This window comes from Tripterygium wilfordii, chromosome 1 (assembly GCF_013401445.1).
Source record: "Tripterygium wilfordii isolate XIE 37 chromosome 1, ASM1340144v1, whole genome shotgun sequence".
Classification (NCBI taxonomy): domain Eukaryota; kingdom Viridiplantae; phylum Streptophyta; class Magnoliopsida; order Celastrales; family Celastraceae; genus Tripterygium; species Tripterygium wilfordii.
Genome location: NC_052232.1, coordinates 5,698,909 through 5,721,534, shown reverse-complemented (window position 1 = coordinate 5,721,534; position 22,626 = coordinate 5,698,909). Strand labels below are relative to the sequence as shown.

The following is a 22,626-nucleotide window of genomic DNA, read 5'->3' as shown; positions in this document are numbered from 1 at the left end:
GAATGCAGTTCTTTTCATTTTACTTGTAATACGAGTATATTTCTGTCATACCCGTGTTCATACTTTCTTCAAATATTAGTGCATTTGTACTATGAACTTCAAATAGGAGAAATAGGAGCTCTGTTATGTTATCCTTTCTCCGCGGTTTATAGGCTCCCGTCATTTATTTTCCTTCTTCATTGCATCTCTCATGTCAAATCATCTGTAACTGTAGCTTTTTTATAAAAGTTTGTTACAGATACTCCCTTATTCATTGCCAAATATTTACCATGCTCCTTTTAATACGAGAAACACAGCTAATAACTAAACATTACACCATAAAACTATTGCACATGCTTCAATTGTTTTTGCATTTCATAATATTTATTAAGGACATAATATATTTACGAAAGTGATGAACTCATTTCAACGAAAGAGGTTTATATATATCCTCCTCATATGGCCACAAATTATAAGACCCACGGCAACACGCGGGTCTCTTCCTAATTATATATATAGTGATTCTATGAAACAGTAAAACTACATCAAGATTAAGATTCTCTTCGACAATAAGATAAGTCCAATATGTTTCTTATCATAACATTAAATATGAACATAAAATATAAAATATAGGGATAAATATCCGAGAAACCCTTGAACTTCCGAAAAAGGGTTAGTTGAGCGCCTCAGCTTTTTTTCGGGCCAAACCAACCCCTCAATTTTCAACAAAGGGTCACGTTTACCCTTCCAGTATTTCGTTAAAACTGTGATGGCATGGCTATTAAGTAATGACAAGTATTTTTAAAAAATTTCAATGATATTCCATGTGGCGTACACATGATATGTGTCAATCATATCATGACACGTGTGATTCGACAATTTAGGCATTTGTGGAGCTTGGTTAGCTTTTATACAGAATACTTATCATCTTTCGGACCTTTTAAGCCCTTATTCTTTTGGTTATGGGCCAATTAAGCGCCTTAAGTTTAACAAATTGGGTCAAACAACCCCTTCTTTTAATCACCAACTTATATACCTAGACTGGAATGAGAGGATAATAGACTCACAAACATCCAAATAACATGATTCCAGTAAACAACATCAATACCAAGTTGATCAAATTCAAAAAAAAAATCCATATGATACCACCAAGTATCCAAACTCCAGCATGCAAATTCAAATTCAACACCAGCATACAAATTCAAGGCAGAAATCAAAAGTTCAAATAGAATACACTAAACAATAGAAACACAATGCAGCATTGTTCATTCTTTAAGAGTCGATCCTTTCATTCTGAGAGGATTTCTTCTTTGAATTCTGACTTCCATGATCAACCACCTTAGCTAGAGAGGTTCCAGACTGCAATATAAAAATAGCAATTTGTGTTAACTCAATTTTTTATCACAAAATTAACATGTACAAAAAAGAAGCAAATTTCACTTTTTAACTTACATTGAGAATTGATCGTCCAGTGTCAAGATTGATAGAAATCCCAAGTCCTATTTGCAATGTGCTCTTCCTAGGCTTGCTCTTAGGCCTGCAATCTTTGTGAAAAGGGCTAACATATGAAGACTTTCTTGGTTCAACTGAATTGTTGGACTGTCCTTCCCTGTTGGCAGTAGCAATTGCATGACTTACACCTGAGCCATGGACTTGCTGACTTGGTATATGAGCTACAGTTAGGTCACTCCTCTGATAATTGAAACCATTGCACCTGAGCCACTAACTCCTGGACATGCCTTGTTTCTTGCATTGTGTCCCTTTCCTTTGCAAACATGGCAAGTCACGATCATCCCTTGCCTGGACATCTTTTTTTTACTGCCATCTCGTGCAGTTCCCTCCTCATATTCTTCTTCGGTCTCCCAAGCATTTTCCTCAGCTTAGGAGGAGCCACATAATCCTGCTCACTCCTTGGCCACATGTTTTCCCCTCGGATTGGCTCTAGTGGTTTTTGATATGCCGTTAGCTATGTAGGAGTCTTATACCAAAAATTAATGTACTCTTCGACCTTCTCACCCTTTTCATGTATTGCACGAATGGCATGTGGACAAGGAATTCCAAAAAGCTGACATGCTCCATATGTGCACTCACCATCTCATCTCAAAATCTCCACTAGCTCTGCCCCTAATGGCTTTAATCTTTCGTTTTATCATCGTGAGTTGAGTAATCGAAAATGTGAACTATAATACATGCACATGTCAAAAACATAAACACATATCAGAAACATAAACCCATAGCAGAAATAGAAACCCTAGGACAAATACCCATAAATCATAAACAAAAACCCTAGATTGAATACCCTTCTTATAAACCCAATTTGTTGTAAACCCAAATCGAAACAGAAACCCTAGATAGAATTCGTACCCAAAGTTGAAAACCCAAATCAAAACAAAAACCCATATCATAACCTCAAAATGAAACCCTAGAAACAACATCCAAATCAAACCCCAAAATCAATGTGATTACAAAGAACGAAAACAGGAATCATACCTTACTCGCTGTTGAATCTCGATCTTTACATTGAGTCGCGTGTTTGTGACCTAACTGATACATTCACACAATGCTGAACAAAGGGTTAGGAGAATGTGTTGAACCCTAACTTATATGTATTTTATCATTATTTTTAATCTTGTTTTATAACTTGCCAAGTCAATAATTACACATATTTGTAATTGTAAGACAAAAAAATATGTAACTCTTCTTTATAACTATTTATAAATATTTTCATATTTTATAAATTAATTTTTACTTTTTTTGTATTATATGCATCTATTACAACTAAAATACATAATATCATACAATATCAACCATTCAAATAACATATCTGCTACTGTCAATATTATTTCGAAAATGATAAACTTCCATAATCCTGCCAATTAAATATATATGAAAATAATAAGAGTCTGAACCAATGTAATAAAGGCTGAAACAACGTAATAAGAGGTTGAAACAATGTAATAAATGTATGTGTATAGCTGTCGAAATTGTTAGAAAATCCCCGACTTGGATCTTGTTGAATTTTTATTTTTCGACAAATTGAGAGCATATTCCAACTTGTCTCACTATCTTGAGCTCGATTCCTACGAGTTTAGCTTGCCACAGAAAATTTGGACTTTCCTATAAAAACAATGTGAAAAAAGTCTGGTTCATTGAGAAAATAATATAATAAGTGGCCGAGATAATGTAATAAGAGTGTGAACTGTGAAACAATATAATAAGATGCCGAAATAATGTAATAAATGTTCATGTTTTTATTATTCTAGATAGTGTAATAAAGTACGATTAGGCGAAAAATATTGACAATGGGTCTTGTTGGAAAGTGTTTTATATGTTGATTCTGAATATGTAATTTTTGTTTTCGAAATCTAACATGTATTTTGAGATATAAAATGTTTTGAAGTTTCGGTTAAGAAAAGAAAGTGGAAAATGTCATCTAAGTACCCATTGTACAAATGTTGGACATATAGGCCAAAAAAAAAAAATTCCACATAAGTGCTTGATTTTCAAAATTAATAATTGCTAATTCCGTATTTATCCTTATGTATAACCGCAAACAAATACGCTCATAGACGGATCGCACGTTGAGCTAGGAATAATCGCTGGTAGTGCTCCACCAATTGGATCATTTGTTACCATTTTCTGGGTGCTACTTTCTCTCTCCCTGTTGCATCGTCTTGAGAGAGAAAGAGAGAGGAAATGGTGATGTGGGTATTCGGGTGCAGGCTCCAGTATGGAAAGCTTGTTTGACTACGACCATCGACTTGTTGGTTTCATCAAAGGCTATCATCATGTCTTCTCCCAAGGTCTTCTAGTTCTGATTTGAAGTAAGTTGATTGGATTTCCTTATCGGCTCATTATTGAATGTATATTTGTCTACATCAAGTGATAGCATATGCTTGAGATTTTGTTTTGTGCATAATTGTGAAATGGCGATATCGTTATACTTGTAACTCTTTCTGATTTGTGGTGGAATATGATTCATAGTTGGTATTGCAGTTGGATATTGAAAATTGTTTATAATTTTTTTTTTTTTGTTAACTTGTGTAAGTTGGATTAAAAGGCATAAACTAGCTTAAAAATTTTCTTGTGCAGTTTGGTTTAACTTCTTACCCTTGTTTCTTAAAGCCTTAAACCCTTCTCAAACTAGTTTTCAAGGTTTACATAACTTCATAAGTTCCTTTTCATTGTACAATATTATAATAAACTTTCTTTCAAGAATTACTAGATTTCCAATGTTGAAGAAGTTAAATTACTTCATAAGTTCCTTTTCATTGTAATCTAAGAATGGTGTTGTAGCTGCACTAGGATGCTAATGCTTCATTTTAATCTCTGACATTTTTGAGCTTTAGTAATTTCGTCTCTGATTAATTCAGTTGAGCTATTACAAGAAGCCAAGATGCAAGCAACACTTTGAACAGTAACGTTAAAATAGTAACATGAAAACAATAACATTAAAATAGTAACGTTGTTAGAATCGAGCGAAATTTGATCGGGTGACTCGTTTCGACATGGCGATCAAATTTTTTGTAAAATTCCGTTGTTTAGGGCCTCAAATGGTCCTTTCATTATTTTTATTATTGTAATATAATGTTTCTGTTTTGAAATAGTAACATTATATTACAACAATAAAATTATCATCTATCCACTACAGATCCAACAAAGAATTTTGCAGAAAATTTAGGCAATATGGCTTGAATTTGTTTCAATCAACTATGTTGTAGTAGGAACATGCCCTTTTTGCAAGGAGTTTTGTTGTTCTTAATTTCGCTTTGTTTACTTGTGTTACACAATGTCAATAAAAAAGAAAAAAATAAAAAATATTAGCATTATACCCATATGCAATGTTACTGTTTTTAAACAGTAACATTAGACTAACATTTACCTATGTCATACAATGACATTGTGTTTTTTTTAAGGTCATTTGCTCAAGTGGGAAATATGACAAGGGTATTGCTACTAATGTTACTGTTTTGAATTGTTAATCTAATGTTATTGTTTTGAAACAGTAACATTAGACTAACATTTACATGTGTCACACGATAACATTGTGTTTTTTTAACATCATTAATTTCCTCTAGTTGGAAATATGACAAGTGTATTGTTTATAATACTACTGTTTTTGAAAATAAAAAATATTAATATTATATGTTATTGTTTTGAAACGGTAACATTAGACTAACATTTACATGTGTCACACGATAACATTGTGTTTTTTTAACATCATTAATTTCCACTAGTTGGAAATATAACAAGTGTATTGTTTATAATACTAATGTTTTTGAAATTAAAAAATATTAATATTATATCCGTATGTAATGACATAATTATGATGTTACTGTTTTGAAAACAGTAACATTAGTGGGAGTCGCTAAGCCATCCAATCGTTACCTTCACAAATCACAAATTAGCTAAAAGAATGGGGTTATGTGATTTCGTGTTATGGATAGCGGATAAATTCTAAGCAATTACTAGGTCTCTATGGATATTACATCTGAAAACATTGGTGGTTGTCATCTCTCAACACATAAATATATAAAAAGATTAAACCTTAGGAGTTAGGACTTTCATCATCTTTGGAAATAAATGTTGCAACAAATCAGAGGTGTTCTAGAAACTAAAAAATGCCTGTACATCAATGGGCATAGATAGTTACAACCGATTAAAGTAAATGGGATAAGAAGCCCTATACAATATCAATTCCTATGTCTCTTGGCTTCCAAGGATCTGACCCCAAAAAGGGGATTCCGTTCGCATCATTGCTCATTAAAGTCACTAAAAAGGAATTCCACCTCTCTCAATTTATACTACTGAAAATAAAAACAAATATACTAACTGAATTGCAGAAAACAAAAAGAAGTCCCATATTAAGAGAGATGACTAACAATAACATCAGAGGACCCATCAACAAATCACTTCGTGATGTCTCCCTTCTCGGAGAGAGCTGTAAACAAGTTCCATCAAACGATGCCGTAGACATTCCGACGAGATGAAGATCACCGACGATGGAGACGAAGAAGAGAGTAGCTTGAAAAGGCGAGGAGCTGCGGTTTCTTGGTTTCTGTAAAAGGAGGAGATTATTGTACAACACGTCTTTTTTGCTTTTAGGTAGGGTAAAAATGTAATTGAACATTTCATGGGTGCTTAAGTGTCCATCAGTTTTTTTAGTGGACGATGGACCTATTTGTTTGTCAAATTAAGCCTTTGTATAGACGATTATATCCCTAGCTTTCAAAATATTTCTCATTGGAATCAACCTTTGCATAGATGATTTTGTCCCTGTTTTCAATTTTTTTCGTTGTTTCTTTTTTTTTTCTTTTCCTGAAATATCATTGATAAATATACTTCTCATTGAAATTAAACCTTGGACACATATATGCCTTTCTTATTGGAATTAAATCTTGAAGACTTGAACACATATATACCTAACCCACTCTGCCACTCAATTGCTAACCAAACATCTCATTGGTAACTCTATTTCTAATCACCCATACTTTTTCACTTAAAATGTTTTAAGTTGTGTTGAATACGCTGATCTACGGCCGATTAGACAGCTTTCAATAATTGATTATCTTATGTAGTTCACAAATCGTATGGGCGTATCACCTCCCTTCAGACAACTTTATAAACAGAACCCAATCCAATTGAATAACGTCTTGGGACAAACCAAAACAAAACAATGCCCTGTACGGAGAACAAAAATGTTCTTCAACCTACCAATCATTGCATTTGATAATATTAACTTAAAATTCAAATACAACACAAACTTCCAACCTAAGCAAGATACACATGAAAAATATTGGGGAAGAAAATCTGTCCAAATGTCTTCCCTCATTCACCCCACAACTGAAGCTGAAACAGTTATGTCTATAACTTACATTGCCATTTAGTAACCTTCATTCCCAGCAGCTCAACTTATTCTTTCAAGGGACCAAATAACCAGAACCCCCACCCCCCACAGCCCCCTGGAAAAAAAAAAATTATGTTTTTATTTATATCCTTTATTTTAAACTACTGGGGTCCAACCTGTCATTTTAAAGACAATTGAAAGGGAAAAATAAAAGCAACTCCACGGAACAATATGATAAAAGAGGGGACAAAATCAGGCCGCGGACTTCCCTACATCTGAAAATCTCTGAGAAACTTCCAACTCCTCTACTATCACGATTGAACGGCCAGCCTCTGAAGATGTTCAAAGAACACTTGAAGGCTAACATCATCGGTAAAGATGACATCTGTCCCAGCAGCCATCTCAGTGGCATTATTATATGTTGCCGAAGGGTTCAGCTTTGCCAGTAAGAATCTTGCCTACTCATTTGACCAAAAAAGAAATCAAAGTAAGTTTTCCAAAGACGATGACAAAAAGAAAATATTGCAATGCACAACATGAAAACAGAAAGGAATAGGAGTAGGTGCTCCGCATGTTAAAGCGCAAACAAAAAGTGGTGAGGATGATGAAGTTGGTCAAAAGATCGAGGACTGCAGATGAAAATCTGTATGTCTAAGGAGGCAACAACAATCTTTAGGGAGGGCATTCTAAATTTCATGGTCTAAAAGTGTCTAATAACACTCGTTTTTTAGCTAAATAATAATATTCGCCCAAAAGTAGCCGTCATAATATATATTGTAGAATGTAGATGCGCCTTACATGATCCAATTCCTATGCCAAATTTTAAAATCAGTAAATTCATCTATTACGAAGGTAATAGCACCATTCGGTTTCGAAAAATATACTGACCTGGGATCCATGCTGATCACATACCACCAATCTAGGAACAGGGAAACGTTCATGAATTATCATTTTTGCATCATCCTGTGGAGCTTGCAACAACTGTGCAAATGCCTATAGGAAAATCAAATGGGTTAAATTAACCACAGCACTCCACCATAGCATCTTGGTAATAAAGAGAACCATAACTGTATTTAGCCCTACTAACACCAAATCCACAGTGAAACTCCATATCAAAAGCAATAACTGCAAGCTTAAGTTTGATGAGTAGCTTAACATCTTTGGGAGACAACGAGACGGAATATGTAGCAGTGCCGGTAGGAATTTGAACTCATCAAGTACAAAACAGTGATGCAGGTGTGACACCAAGGCAATTAAACAAGTAGAATAGGAATAAGATAGAAGGGACAATACATTAGGCACACTTCCCAACAATCAATGAAACCTCTCAGTTTCATGCTCTCAAAGAATGGACAAAAAGTGCACTGTACAAGAATAAGCAGAGAAGCTTGAACTAAAAGATAACTAGCCAAAGGTCCCACACATAAAAGGCCAATTGACAAAACAAGAGTCAAATTGAGTTCTAATGGGCAAAGCTACAGCTCTTTCCAGAAAACTAAATATGTTTTTCTGAGTGCAAGAATAAAAAATAAACCTTAAATTAAAAAATACAGATGAAAAACAGGGTTTCTCGCACATATTTTCTCAGGTTGAGGAAAAATTGTTAGCCTCAGTTTTGAAATAGCCTAATGCAGAGAATCTTGAACATTTGCTATATCTCTAAGTCTTTTAGAGCTTGGACGAGGACTAGGTCTAATGGTTAATGACATTAGGGTTGAACGTGAGTTCAGCTTGGAATACCAGATTTCTTGTTTATCAGCTTCTCGCCAAAGACAGCATCAGTTAGTTTTTGCAAGGTGGCATTTTATATTAATTAGATGTGAGATGCGCTTGTAACCCAACAATAGAATCATTAGTGTTTGGCAAGGCAGCCTCAATATCTTTCTTGTCAGAATGTAAACAACATACACTATCCTTTAAACTACTAACATTACTCTTTAATTTCCAAATGTCATGCTTTGTAACCTGGAAATATTGCATATCATCATCATCATATTTAGGTCTAAAACTCCCAAATGTGGTTTAATTAAGAATCAGTACAAATGTTCTCTAAAGAAAACAAATATCCAGGAGAAATTTTGCATTGATTGCTCGCACACCCAATCGATGCACTAAAAAGTTAGGATCCCATGTCCCACAGGTATTTACTAATCCAATTAATCCAAATGGCATGTTCTCCAAGGGAGGAATAGGTGCGTAACTTCTTTCCTTAGAAACATGATTGAGAGTTTCCTACCTCATACGGCTCTGCCTTCAATTCTTTCTTTTCCTACATTGCATATCCAAATTTTTCAAAAGGTTTGGAAATTTGGGATATTAAGGGTTTAAGATTATTGAAGGATGGACTTCAGGTTTGTAGTTTTGTATAGGTCTGATTTGATTGTGATCCAGTGACAAACGATGGATTGAATTTGAAACAACATGCTCGCTGTGCCTTATTTTCTCAGCAATTAAAATAGGGCATGGAAAATATAACTTTGTCTTAAAAGGCGCTAGGGTAACAACAAATGGAAGTCTGAAGTAAGAAAGCTACTTGGGTAATATTCCACAAGCTGTGAACACAACCTTGTCGCACCATTGTAAGAAAGGAAGGAAAATGGATAGAAAAAAGAGAATATACTAGTAAAGCGGCCCACTGTTCCTTTTTTATCTCTCTCAACATTTATACTGTAATCCACTGTGACAGAGTAACAACTCCATATTTAGGTATTTAAGGAACAAAATAATTTCAGAGGTGTGTGGATACCTATTATCATCATCAACGCCCTAACCTGAAACAACTTGGCATGAGAACTAAATGTAAACATAAAATAAGGGTTAATTATACTTGTTAGCAGCGAAAGATATGGCTTGTTAAGGATTAGTCACTGAAAGAAATTCTATTACAAAGTCGTCACCCAATGTTTCAAAATAAGACAATTTAATCGCTCGGGCAGATTTAGCACAGGGTCAAGCATCCCGCTGAAGTGGCATATAATCAATAATTATTGGTCAAAATCTACTTATGTGACATTAAGTCAACTACATGTGGCAAAAAATGCTTGTGGCAATATAAAATAGTTTTTGAAATACAATTACTTAACTTTAAAAAATTTACAATAAAATAAAAACAAGAAAGAGAGAGAGATTGGGTTCCCGCATCTTCTCCTCCATTACCAAAGCGTGAAAACTTGAAGACAAAAGGCAGGAAATTCAACTGTTTTATCAATGGTTCCTACTTCCTATACAAAATCACGCCCATTATACAAAAGATAAAGGGAGAAGGAAGCTAATTTTGGATCTGGAGAAGGAAGCTAATTAAGGGTTTTAATTTCACGATTGTTCAATTGAGGCGCTTAGAGTTGCAAACTCAGCAAGATCCATCTATGATGGAAGAAACCCATGACAACTGTCCCTCTCTCCTCCATACCCACATACCAAAACCTTCGATTCACCTCCCTAACGAAGCATTCTTCTAGAGAAGATGATCACATGTTTGACGACTCACCAGAACCAATCCTCCATGAATTGGGTAAAACCAGTAGACAAACCTACAGCTCTAAATGTCTCTTGCAATTGCAAAATAGGCGGTGGCAAGTCACAGATCCACAACGTCTTGATCTCGCCACCTTCGAAAGCACTCCAAGGAATGCCATACTGCCGCACTTGCGATTACGAAATAGGCGGCAGCACGGACAGGGAGTCCTTTAGGGAGAGACGAACTGCGGGTTCTTAAGGGAGAGATGGGCTCCAAGCTCAACGGGAGAGACGAGGAAAACTAATGGTCATATATCTAAGCAGGGATGAAATTGGGGATGAATTCAATGGTTGACGGAGGGGATTAGCCGATCGGGGCTCATCAAATTTTTTTAGGAAGAAAAATATTATTTATTTCCACATCAGTTTTTAAAAAATATTATATATTGACACAAGGATTTTGTTGATGTGGAAGCCACATAAGCAACCACAAAAGAATTTTTTGACCAAAATTTGTTGACTTAATGCCACATCAGCGGACTCCTAACCGGAACTGTATAAAATCTGCTCGGGTGACTAAATTGTCTCATTTTGAAACAATGGGTGATGACATTGTAACAAAATTTCTTTGAGTGACTAAAGTGTAACAACCCTTATCTTTCGGTGCTATAAAGTATAATTAACCCCATAAAATAAATTAGCGACATTCACCACACCTAAATTTCATCATGCGCCATTACAAATGAGTTGAACAACTAGAAACAGAGATATTTTAGGACAAGGAAAATACTCGAGCCAAATATGCCAATACGAGGGGGGATGAATTCAACATTATACTGGAAGTTCATCAGCATTTAGCATAATTTTGATATGCAAGATTTAGGTGCTACGGTCTGCACTTAACATTTTCCCTGAAAAGGCATATCAATTTATGGTCCATTAAAAGGAAACTCCAAGATTCTTTGACAAAATTTCATTTCTAGAGCTGAAAAAAGAATCTTACGGGTTCCTAAATCAGAACAAAAACTGATCATGACAACTAATACGCATAATATATAGATCAAAAGAGATGCTTCGAAGATGTTTGGGGCAGCAACCAAAGAAACAATGTGTGTGCCCATGAGGGCATATAACTAAATCCCATTTGAGATTTGTGGCATAGAGAGCATAGATAGGTAAATCCTATAGTAGCTGAGAGCTGTATGCAAAATGCAACCTGTGAATCTGGGAAAATGGCTTTACATCGTTCCATATCCAATCAAGAAATGTAGCAATGGGATAATGAGTGCATACCTGGTGCTCAGGTTGGTTCTGATAACCCATGTTACGCCACTGTGCTATAGTCATACCATGGAAAATGACAACACTGAAATATGAATCTAATAAGAGAATACGGTCAGCTGCAATAGAAGCAACATCCAACAATGCCGGTTGGGGAAGTGAACTGAATGAATAGGATATCAATGATGGCTGTATCATGACAGCAGCATTCGTAATATTTTCCCGATTTAACAACATGCGGAAGTAGGCTGTCTCATCTGGACTATTGTTAAAAACCTGGTCAAACACCATTCAGGGGAAAAAAGAAGAAAAGATTAAGCATCCATACATACGTGGTGTATGGACAACTTGAGATAAACATAAACTGCGGAAGATTAGTCACCTGTACAAATTGCGACCGCCGAAGATTGAACATAAACTGAGGAAACAATGAAAAACAAGGGTTTAATGTAAAGGATGATGGATCATCTTTCCGATAGTCGCCAAATTTCGAACAGAGACGAATTAGGTTCCGATCCAGCCATCGAGTGGCATCAAAGCCTTCCTGTTCACAATAAACCAGATAACAGGAGTGACTTAGTTATTGCCCAAAATTAGGTCACAAACACATAAGATACCTATATAGAATGGAAAAGAACCAAGGAATCTAGAAAATGACATACTTAAAAAAATGTTGTAGTTTCGCATAAGTTTATAAAAGGAATTTGATGCAATATAAATTTCATTTGTATTTGGTGCAGAGATTGCAGAACAAATACCAATCATGGGTTAAATATCTTCTCCTGTTCAAATTTAACATGAGTAAATATTTTGTAAAATGGGTTAATATTCCTCAACTTTTAATAAGCACTTATCTAGGAACAGAAGATGATGCAACAACGGAGCACATATTCGGATTCATATAAATATCCGAAGGACAAAATTCAAAGAGTACCTCTATCTCCATTTTAAAGGATGCTATTCTAGCCATAACCACAGCGGCTGTTTCCTGATCAAAACCCTGAACCAATTCCTGCAAAAGTAATATCAAGTGTTAGCATTAAGCCTTTCCTCAATGATGCATGAACAAAAATATTCTCAGAAACAAAAATGACAACAAATAATATAGCAGAACTGATGTAAGAAGGAAAAAAAAAGCTACTATGGCCACAAGAAGGGGAACTCAAAGATTGCCAATAAATAGTTAGTGAAAAGTATCCAATATGGAAAATAAAATTGCACACCCAAAGCTTTGAAGGACCTGGCTATGACTGACTACCTAGGAGTAATAAAAGCCTAATCAACCAGGAAGTTAACACAATTCACAACTTTATGACTAATCAACCAGGAAGGTCACACAATTCACAACTTTATGAAAATCAGTAGACAAATTAGATTTTCCAATACATTAGAATTTAAAAAATGGTGGTTCTTAGGCTGTAATAAGTGCCCCTGTGCAAGGAGGTGGAAATAATATGTACCTACTACACAATGCCCCACACACAGAATTTCGTAGATCAGGATGGAAAGCACCGGAACACAATAATCTTAGAAGGAACCGGAACACAATAATCTTAGGGTCAACATTTAAACAAAGGACACGTTAATATCATGGAGATACTCTGCTTTCCTATCAACGGCACCTCCATGGTGCCATTTCAATGAATCACATCCTTAGTTTGCTTAAACAAATGGAGGGACTGAACCAACCTCTGAGCTTACGGCACTATCTATCCAACTTCTAGTAACAGTTGTAACTCGAAGCATCATCTGACCGTCAGGGCTTTGATAGCTGGAAAAAAAATAAATACCCACCAAACTTAGCAAGACAAGATCATATCCACTGATTTAGAAAACAAATAGTCACCAATAAGATCCCCAAGTACCTTGTAAGGAACTGTATGTATAACTGTAAATTTGCTGTTCCTGGGGTATTTGACCGCTCACTTGATGAAAGGTCAAACAAAACAGTCAAGCAAGTGCTTTTGTCGAGGCCGCACATTTTCCAAGCCGTAGTATTTCCTTCCCCTAGGATTGTATCAGCAACACTAGGTCCTTTCTGCAAAGCCAGGAGCAATTAGAAACTGCTTTTAATAAATTAAGCAAAAGTCATATCATTCCTTTGGGAAGTACTGGAGAGGTTGAAGTTTTAGCTGAGGCTCTCGGATGCAGCATTTGCAACTTGCCCACAAATTATCTCGGGCTCCCGCTTGGTGCTAAACATAAAGATCATAATATTTGGAGCCCTTTGATTGCTAGTTTTGACAAGAAGCTGTCAGGATGGAGAAGAAATTGCTTATCAAAAGCTGGAAGGTTAACGCTGATTAAGAGTACCCTCTCTAACCTCCCAGTTTATATGATGTCTATCCTGCCCATTCCTTCCTCAATTGCTGGTAGAATCGAGAAGATCATGTGCAGATTTTTGTGGGGTGATTCCTTGGAGAGCAAGAAGATGCATTTGGTGAATTGGAACTGTGTCAAGCTCCCTAGAGAAGTCGGAGGACTTGGGATAAAATGCCTGTTGACTTTTAACAAAGCCTTACTAGGCAAATGGTTATGGAGATTTGCCACCAGTAGGAATCAATTATGGAGGAGAATCATCGCTTGTAAGTATAGCACTGAACATAGTGGTTGGTGTACTAAGCAGAGTAGAGACCCTCATGGATGCAGCTTGTGGAAATTCATTAGAAAGGGTTGGGAGGTCTGGCTTGCTTTGACTTATTATCAAGCTGGTAAAGGAAACTCTATAAGCTTCTGGAATGACGTCTGGATTGGAGACACTTCTTTAAAGGATTTGTTCCCGAATCTTCACTGTCTAGCTACACAAAAGGGGGCCTCCATCTTACAGTTGCTTCAAACTCATGATAGAGATACTTCTTGGAACATCACCTTTACTCGTGAGGCCCAAGATTGGGAAGTGGAAATGTTTACTAGGTTCTGGCAGTTGGTTTATGGTGCAAAAACCTATCCCACCAAAGAAGACAAAATCTGCTGGAAGTTGGAAAACAGTAAGTTGTTCACGGTGAGTTCCTTTTATAAAGAGCTTCTAAAGGACCACATGCACCTTGGTAACAATCGTTTCCCATGGCTCTGGTTATGGAAGTCTAAGGCTCCTCCTAGAGTTATCTTCTTTAGCTGGGAGGTTGTTTGGCAGAGAATCTTAACTCAAGACAAACTGCAAAGGAGGGGCTTCTCTCTTGTGAATAGATGCTATTTGTGTAAAGCAGATTCGGAGTCTATTAATCACCTGTTCCTGCGATGCCACTGGTCCAGAAAGGTCTGGGAAAATGTTTGGAAGATGTTGGGGCTATGGTGGGTCTCTCACAATACTGTAGAAAAAGAGCTACTTGCGTGGGCTTCTATTGGAAAAGACAAGCACCAAAAGAATTTCTTTCAACTCATTCCTATGTCAGTTATGTGGCTGATTTGGAAAGAAAGGAACAACAGAATCTTCGAAAATAAGGAATCCTCCCTAGACTTGTTTATTGTAAATTGGTTTGCTTGTCTAAAATTCTGGAGTCTGTCTTTCCCTAGAAATGTTTTTGATCTTATTAACTACTCGTCCTTGTTGTAGTTGTGGGTTGCACCCCTTGGGTGTTTGAATAAATTTTTCTATTCAAAAAAAATAAATTAAAAAAAGACCCAAACAAAATGTTAAACCAAAAAAAAAGAGAGAGAACCCCTATCAATCTCCAAATTTAATATATTTTACTGGAAAACGACTTCCATAAACAGTCGAAAGTTCAACCTTCTCTAAAGAAGTACAGGATCCAATAATCCCCTGAATTTTGATGTCCTTTGAGCAGTTGATCTCAAGTGTGCCACTGAAAAAAAATAATGAGTTTGACACATCAAATAACAGAAAACAGTCCATTCGTGGGAAAAATGACATAAACGACAAATGCAGAGTAAATCTATGTGCCTGCAACATCATACATAGAAATTAAACCAAAAACCAGAAAGACAAATTCAAAGTTGAGCAATGTAAAACTCAACAGTTAACTGTCAAAACAATTAGTGTAACTTATTAGCTATCAAATTCAAATTCAACGGTAGACTCGTTGAAAAAAGTAAACACGGCCACCACAAAATGTCAAAATCATGCCATTTCATCAATGTATAAAAATTCAAGTCCTTTGCACTAGCTATATTCAAATATCGTGTTAAAAGAAGCAGACAGGGCATTGAGGGCCCATACATAGGATTCCCAAGAGTCAAATCTGAAGGAGATAATTTCTTCTCTTTTTTTGGAAACAAAGAAAATAAAAATGAATTATGCAAATCAACACATGCAAAAAACGTATAACACAAACGCCAACACTTGTATTCATATTTCTCTACGTGTCGGCAGAGAAAAAGAAAGCGCTTCAGCTATTAAAATCCCCTACAGTTCCATATAGCTCATACCAAGTGCCCATTTTTGGCTAAAGATGCCTATCCCCTGAATGCTTCCCATCAGGCTTGAAAAGTCACTAGAAATAAACCTCGCATGATGAACCATTATTTTTAGATAATTTCTGACAATAAGTCAAATACTTGAACAGACGATGATAATCAAAATGATAATCGATGCTAATACAATCTTTGCTCATTTTAGCATCAACAGAAATCAAGTAATTGGCTACCTGATACCTAAAAATTGTAGTTCAAAAATTGTTCCCGGTATTGCTTGATTGGCTAGAAACATGAATGCAAGGATAGAAATGAAAAATTCTTTGGTTGTTATATAATTTCATCTTTTCAGATGCATTAATTAGTTGGAATTCTTTCAATGGGGGAACAATGAAGTGGGAGTTTGGTCTTTTCAGCAAGTTTATCAGTATTGTTTTCGATGACATCTCTCAGCTTCCAATGTTTTATTAGCAAAGAGGCTTGAGTTACAACCATTTCTTTTGCTTCAACACCTTTTTCCAAACCTTGATCACCAAAATGATGTGTGAAAACGAGCGGAGAACATAGTGCCTTCTTCCTTTGGCCATATTTGGTTTGTTCGGAGGGAGTGAAACAAAAGAGCTTTTCATGGATGTTTGATTTGAGATATATGCTAGTAAGTGTTTGTAACTACCAATTAATATGTGGGTAGTGTTTCAGAGACAACCACATATTTTTCAAAATAATTGATCTTCTATCTTGAAGATGATTGCATTTTGGTAGCTCCCCCTTGCCACCCTTTCCATTAATAAACCCTTTTACTGCTTAATGACCATTGAACATTAATTGGCACAGAGAGAGAGAGAGGGGCCGCCGGGGGGGGGGAGAGAAGATGACGTTTAAAAATAAAAAATGACAAAAGAGATACTTTAGGGAGACTTGAAACTAAGAACATTCTATGCAGACAACTCCATCCAGGTTAGAACCTACCATGCCTACGTGTACGTCTACAATCTACTTTGGACTGAGTCAAACAGCAATATAAGAAATGACAACAGGCAGCCACCAGAAGATCTAAATCAGCAGCTGCAGAACTTTTATACCTAAATGTTTGTGTAAACTCTGTGTAACATCCAACATAAACCAGAAAAGTTCACAATAATAGCTGTTATAGTATGACAAGGAAAACAATGGATTTTCCGAGTAAGGATGTAGAGGGTAGACACATCAGCAACAGAACAGGGTGGGTTTCTAATAAACCATTCAGAGCAAAGAAGCAACCACCATAGGGGTCTTTCCATAGATTAGAAAGGAGAGGACAGAATTAAGAGAGAGACAGAGACAGAGACTGAGTATAACCTATAAAGTGGAAGTGTAATGATATATGATGAACTCACTTGAAACAAAGGCCAAGAGACTGTTCACCATCTTCAAAAACGCGCTTGAAAGAATCTTTAAATACAGAATGTCCAAAACTTTCCGCCAGAACCACAAGACCACCAGTTCTTTCAACGGCAACTTTCATTTCTGCAACTCCAACCTAAATATTCACAAATCCTGGGTCAATGAATAACAAAAGTACAATCTTCAAATCCACTACAAAATAATCATTAAAGGTAAGTAGGTAACTACAGAACAAGTATGTGCTGAGTGCAACCCTTTTTCTCCCAAGATACTAATAAATTATTTAGCTTGGCCATCATCAAAATCAACCAACAATATATAAAAATACAATAAAAGCCTAAAGGAGACTATTAGAAAGACACGAAAATTCTATTCACAAAAACAAAAGGACAGAACCTATAGAAAAATCACATTTCCCAAGATATTTCAAATAACTATGGATGGACGTAAGGCTAGAAAATTCTCACACATACAATATCCCACTGTAGCTGAACATATATCAGCCCCCTCCTGGAATACCCAATTCTTGCCCCCATTCACGATATCACAGTTATGCACATGATATCACAGTTATGCACTCTTGTTTTGTTATTTAGAAATATCGCACAAATTACCATTCAACAATATTATATATAATGATGCCATAACCCCACCACCCGCCCCCCTTCCTTTCTCCCCCTCTTCTTTTCTCTCTCCCTAAGAAGAGAAAAATAAGTATGATATGTAACAGAAAAGGCTCATTGATGCACACCTGATCAAGTGCAGACGCAAAAAGGTCTAGGACATGACCCTGGTTGACCAGCTGCTTTGCGAGATTGTCATAGAATTTGACTGCTTTCTTAAAATATGGTGCTGCATCCTTATCGAGATCTTTATGGGAACGCACTGGGTCTGACAAATCTTTTGAAATAATCTGCAGCATTAAGCAAAGGTTAATTTTATATATATATCTATGTATGAAATATGAATGTATGTAAACCAAAGAGGCAGACAGAATTTTTACATGAATTTGTTAATGGAAACCAGGAAGAAACATAGTTCAACGATCAAAGGGACTAAGGATCGGAGATTAATTGGGAATTCATAAGTCTCTGTTTACCCAGTGTTAAGTCTTATTGTCACATTAAATTAAGTTAGAAATTGCTAGAACTATTTTAATTGAGCTTTCTCAATTTTTATATGTAGAAGATTTACCGGAATTTCCAGGTTCTCCAATTGTTAATAATAAGTGTTGATATGACCTTCTAACATGTGACTTTATCACATAAAAGTCCTAATCAAAGACAGCCCATGCTAACTAAAATGAATAGAAAAAAAAATAGTATCGAGAGCAGATGAGAGTTTGCAGCGAAGTTGATTTGCCAGGGTGATGCAATCCACTCTGTGGTGTAATGGCAATAATCAGAGGTGTGACATCTGGTGTCTGTTTCTTCTTCTCTTTCCCCCCTAGGTTTTCAATAATTACACACTTGATTTATGTTATTTCAAGTCCTAACTTTCTTGTGTTCAAGAGCCCAAGCCTTTCCACAACCTAAATATAGCACCACCAGCCAAAAATCTCAAACCCAACAACTAAGTGTTAACGGGAATATTGATCAATTTGGTGAAATAGATATGGACGGACACGGAATCTAAGGAATTAGAAAGCATAATTTTTAGATATCAAAAAATACCAAGTTAACAACCCATGTTGAGGATTCGAGCTAATTTGCTCAACGAATTATGTAGCCAACCCCAAACTTTTTGGAATAAAGGCTCGATGAGGAGAAGGAGGAGATTGCGGTGTCCACACCCAAAGAACACTGCTTGCGATCTTCAATTTCCTCAACTTATTCCATCATCAAACTTTGCCCAACCTTTACCCCAAAGAAACTCTAAATTCCTAAACCTTCTTTGTTGTCACCACAACAAATTAAACCCTCACTAAGCCCTAAGAGTGAAGACTGCTAATACTGCCCTCCCATATCACGACATTAATGTCACATTTAAAATGAAACGATATAAAGTCCAGGAATAAATCAATAAATTATCATATATGTACTAGTTTATCAGAAACATGGGTGGTCCTGTCCTTTTATCTTAACTAAGTTATCCAACCCACCACCTATAGTGGAATGAGAAATACCAATGGAAATCATTCCTATACAGGAGAAATGACAGGTAGAATGGATAAGTCTGCCAAACATGGCAGTGAGAAAGTTGGTTAAATGGAAAACATGCTCTCGGTTGCTAGCTAAATCAAAATTATGACCATCATCCCTTCACTTACAATTCCTCATTGCACTCTTTCACTGCACAACCATCCTAGAAGAAAGAAAGAAAGAAAGAAAGTATCAAGCCCGCTGAAAATAAAAAGAGTTGGAGAAAAGAGGATACTTCCCTTCTCTAGTTCTCTTCTAAATGGAACTTCAGGTATCACCATTTAAGGATAATATCAACTTTTTATGAGCACCAAGCTGTACTTCGACAGGGGAGGGAAACAAAATGGGTGCTATTTGGCTGAAAAGCTCAGCATGTATGCAAAATTGTTCCTAAGAACTGTTCTTATCTTTGATTGAGTAGCACCTTCTCGGTTCCTCTTAATGAAATCTCTTTTACATAGAAAAAAAGAAACAGTAAACAAAAATCTCAGTCGTACAACTAAAATAAAGGAAAGTTTTACACAGAATAAGTTTAAGTAGTAGAACTGAAATGAGGTTGTAGTAAAACAGAAAGCATAATTTTAAACGACAAAACTTCAGGATAAGACAGATGAAAGATATGTAAGAACCATCATTTGATGACAGTTCCAACTTCCAATCGAGTAATAAGTCTCTATGGGAGTTGCAAGGAGGTTCACTGGTGTTAAAATCTTTCAAGTTATTTGGAGCAAAAGCTCCAACCTTTACTTTGATATTACCATCCAACTAGTACCATAAAATAAGCAAAGGCAGCTGTGACCGCTTAAGCAAAATCAAGCTTTAGTTACATACAGCGGCTGGACAAGGCCCAAAACATTAAAATAAAAAAAATAAGAATGGAAAGGCTTTACCGTGCCTGGACCTTCTGTGCATGGACCTCCTACCAAAGCTACTATTCGAGCCCCTGTCCCTGGTAAACAAGCTCCAAGCAATCCCGCTGCAACACTCAATGCAACTCCTGTGCACCTTGAGGCCCTGTTACCAGGAGGAACAGGCCATTGATCTGTTTGCAACTCATCCAAAAGCTGAAACATCCCATGCAAAATTTCAAAGATTCTGTTAAAATATAGATTCAAAAACACACACAATGCTTTAAAACAGTGGCAGCCAAACACACCGTATTGATGGTGTATTCGCACTCAGATGCAGGCAAAAGGAAACGTGCAATGCCGCCATTTGGAAAAACGTTTTGAATCCCTCCTTTCTGATACCCAACAGGGACGGCTGCTGTTCGCCGACCAGCTACTCCCCCGCTGAGCCCTAGCTGCTCCAAAACCTGCTCCTTAGAGATCTCCTTATCACCCCTAAAGACATAAACCTTGGACAACTCTGAGAATCCCAATTCGTGAACCTGAGCCTGGGTACCAAACGAGACCAAACCCACCAGGGCATTATCTGGCAGCATCCCGATTGCCCGCTTAAGCGCGGACTTGACAAAGTCTAGCTCCTCCTCGATCATACAGGTGTCCAGGACGAAAACAAACACCGGAGACGAGTCCGATGGGGGTGGCTGTTGTTGCTGCTGATGTTGATAATGCTGTTGAGATGGGTGAGGGAGGGTGTACTGAACGGTGGTGTACTGAGGGTAGAGTTCGCCGGGGAGATTCGTCTCGGAGATCATGGAGTATTGTTGAGGGAAGTGGTTACGCTGGAAGCAAAAGGGGCAGATCCAGATCTTCGCAGTGAAGTCGACACGGGCGAAGGAGTTGAGGGCTGCAGCGCATGTCTTGCATCGGAGAGGGGCGTAGGGGAGGGTAGGTATGTCCGGGTGCGGCCGGATCGGAGCGATAGTTGCCGCCAAAGGGATCACGCACTTGCTTGCTTCAACCTTGGTCCTCGGCCACACGTTCCAGGTCATCCGTACTCCGTCCATTCCTTCCGGATCGATATTGGCCATCTCCGACATGGTTGAGATTGATTGATTGACTGATTGACTGATTGATTTGTGTTTGTGTTTGTGGGTTTTGAATAATCAGTGGAGAGTGAAGAGATTGAAATGTGTGCGTTTCGGATTGAATTGTTTGAGCGAAAGGCGACCCCTGAAGAAAGGGTGAAGAAAGGGGTCACCGCAAAGGAGGCAAACGGAGAAGATACGATCGAGGAAATTTCTGTGTGAATTTAGGTTCGCCAAATTCTGCTTCTTAATTGGAGTTTTCTGTTCTACTATTTCTTCAATACTCCTTATCTAACTCATTAATGGATAAATAATAATCGCCAAAAATAATATCATTAAAGAGATGATTACTAGAAAAATCAAGCATGCAATGTGACCAATAAGCACCAATAAACTCCTAACTTAACAATTGATATTCCATTAAGTACAAAGTTACTTAATATAAGATAAAATTAAGAGACAATTGTACAATTACATGTATGAAAATTCTCAGGTGAGTGATCCATATGACACTATTCATTTGGTGTTAGTGTAGCCCCCACATTAATCGGTGTGAATGGTGTTACATGGATCATCCTGTACCTGAGAAGCCCTCCTTACATGTATAACGAGTGTGTTTCTCCTCCGTATTAGTTGGTGACTTATCCGGAAAGCTCATAGCAAGTTGTGCATTCTGTTGCTCTATATCAGGAATGTCTGAAATGGCTTGTCCATAATTCTCATGAATTCCAGCAAGCCCTTCAATTAACACAAGACTCACAGCAAGTTGTGCATTCAGCTCTAGATCCACAGCAATCTGCCTAGTCCATGCAGCAACTAGCTTCACTTCAACTTTCACAAGAATTTCTAAAGGAGCTAGATATCATGTTGAAAGTCAGCCAATCGGAATCAAATCTCAGTAGTAACAATGGCCACTCTATCGTGAACAATCTAGTTCCAGTTCATGCAACTATTCCTTTATGGAGTGTGATTGGACCTCTGAATTGAGGTTCCAATATGCTTTAATTAGGGTGTTTTAGTGTTTAGTTAATGTTATTATGTGTTTTTTAGTTTAATTATTCACTTACAAGTGTTTTCCATTGGTTTTGTAGGAATCGAACCTAATTCAGACAGGTTGGAGCGCGTTTTGAGTTTTTTTACAGCTGTATCAAGAAGGTGTTCGGACACCTATATGAGGCGTCCGAGTACCTAGTCAAAAAATTAAGATTGGTCAGTAAGTCTGAGACCGACTTCTT

General features: G+C 36.9%; 1 protein-coding gene across 2 annotated transcripts; it reads right to left on the bottom strand.

Moving 5' to 3' along the window:
- Nucleotides 1-6,663: 6,663 nt before the first annotated feature.
- On the bottom strand, nt 6,664-21,667 carry LOC119990139 (protein transport protein SEC23-like). 2 transcript variants are annotated; one of them, XM_038836013.1, is made up of 12 exons: nt 20,615-21,665; nt 20,349-20,522; nt 18,069-18,230; nt 17,311-17,453; nt 15,291-15,366; nt 13,429-13,601; nt 13,253-13,334; nt 12,498-12,575; nt 11,946-12,107; nt 11,576-11,839; nt 7,715-7,819; nt 6,664-7,284 (listed from the first exon to the last, which is right to left on the bottom strand). In XM_038836013.1, exons 1-12 carry the CDS (start codon nt 21,401-21,403, stop codon nt 7,138-7,140), a joined length of 2,355 nt encoding a protein of 784 aa, XP_038691941.1. In that variant the 5' UTR covers nt 21,404-21,665; the 3' UTR covers nt 6,664-7,137. The 2 variants fall into 2 exon arrangements, with proteins under 2 accessions (XP_038691941.1, XP_038692020.1); XM_038836092.1 differs by lacking the exons at nt 6,664-7,284; nt 7,715-7,819 and adding an exon at nt 11,043-11,193 and having other exon boundaries at nt 20,615-21,667.
- Between the last annotated feature and the right edge of the window lie 959 nt (nt 21,668-22,626).

Bases quoted from the DNA above. Each gene is read 5' to 3' on its own strand.
- LOC119990139 (XM_038836013.1), bottom strand. From the start codon at position 21,403: ATGTCGGAGATGGCCAATATCGATCCGGAAGGAATGGACGGAGTACGG. The intron at 12,108-12,497 runs GTACTCTTTGAA...TATTGTGAACAG, and splicing joins CCTTTAAAATGGAGATAGAG to GAAGGCTTTGATGCCACTCG. The intron at 11,840-11,945 runs GTGACTAATCTT...GTGTTTGACCAG, and splicing joins GGCGGTCGCAATTTGTACAG to GTTTTTAACAATAGTCCAGA.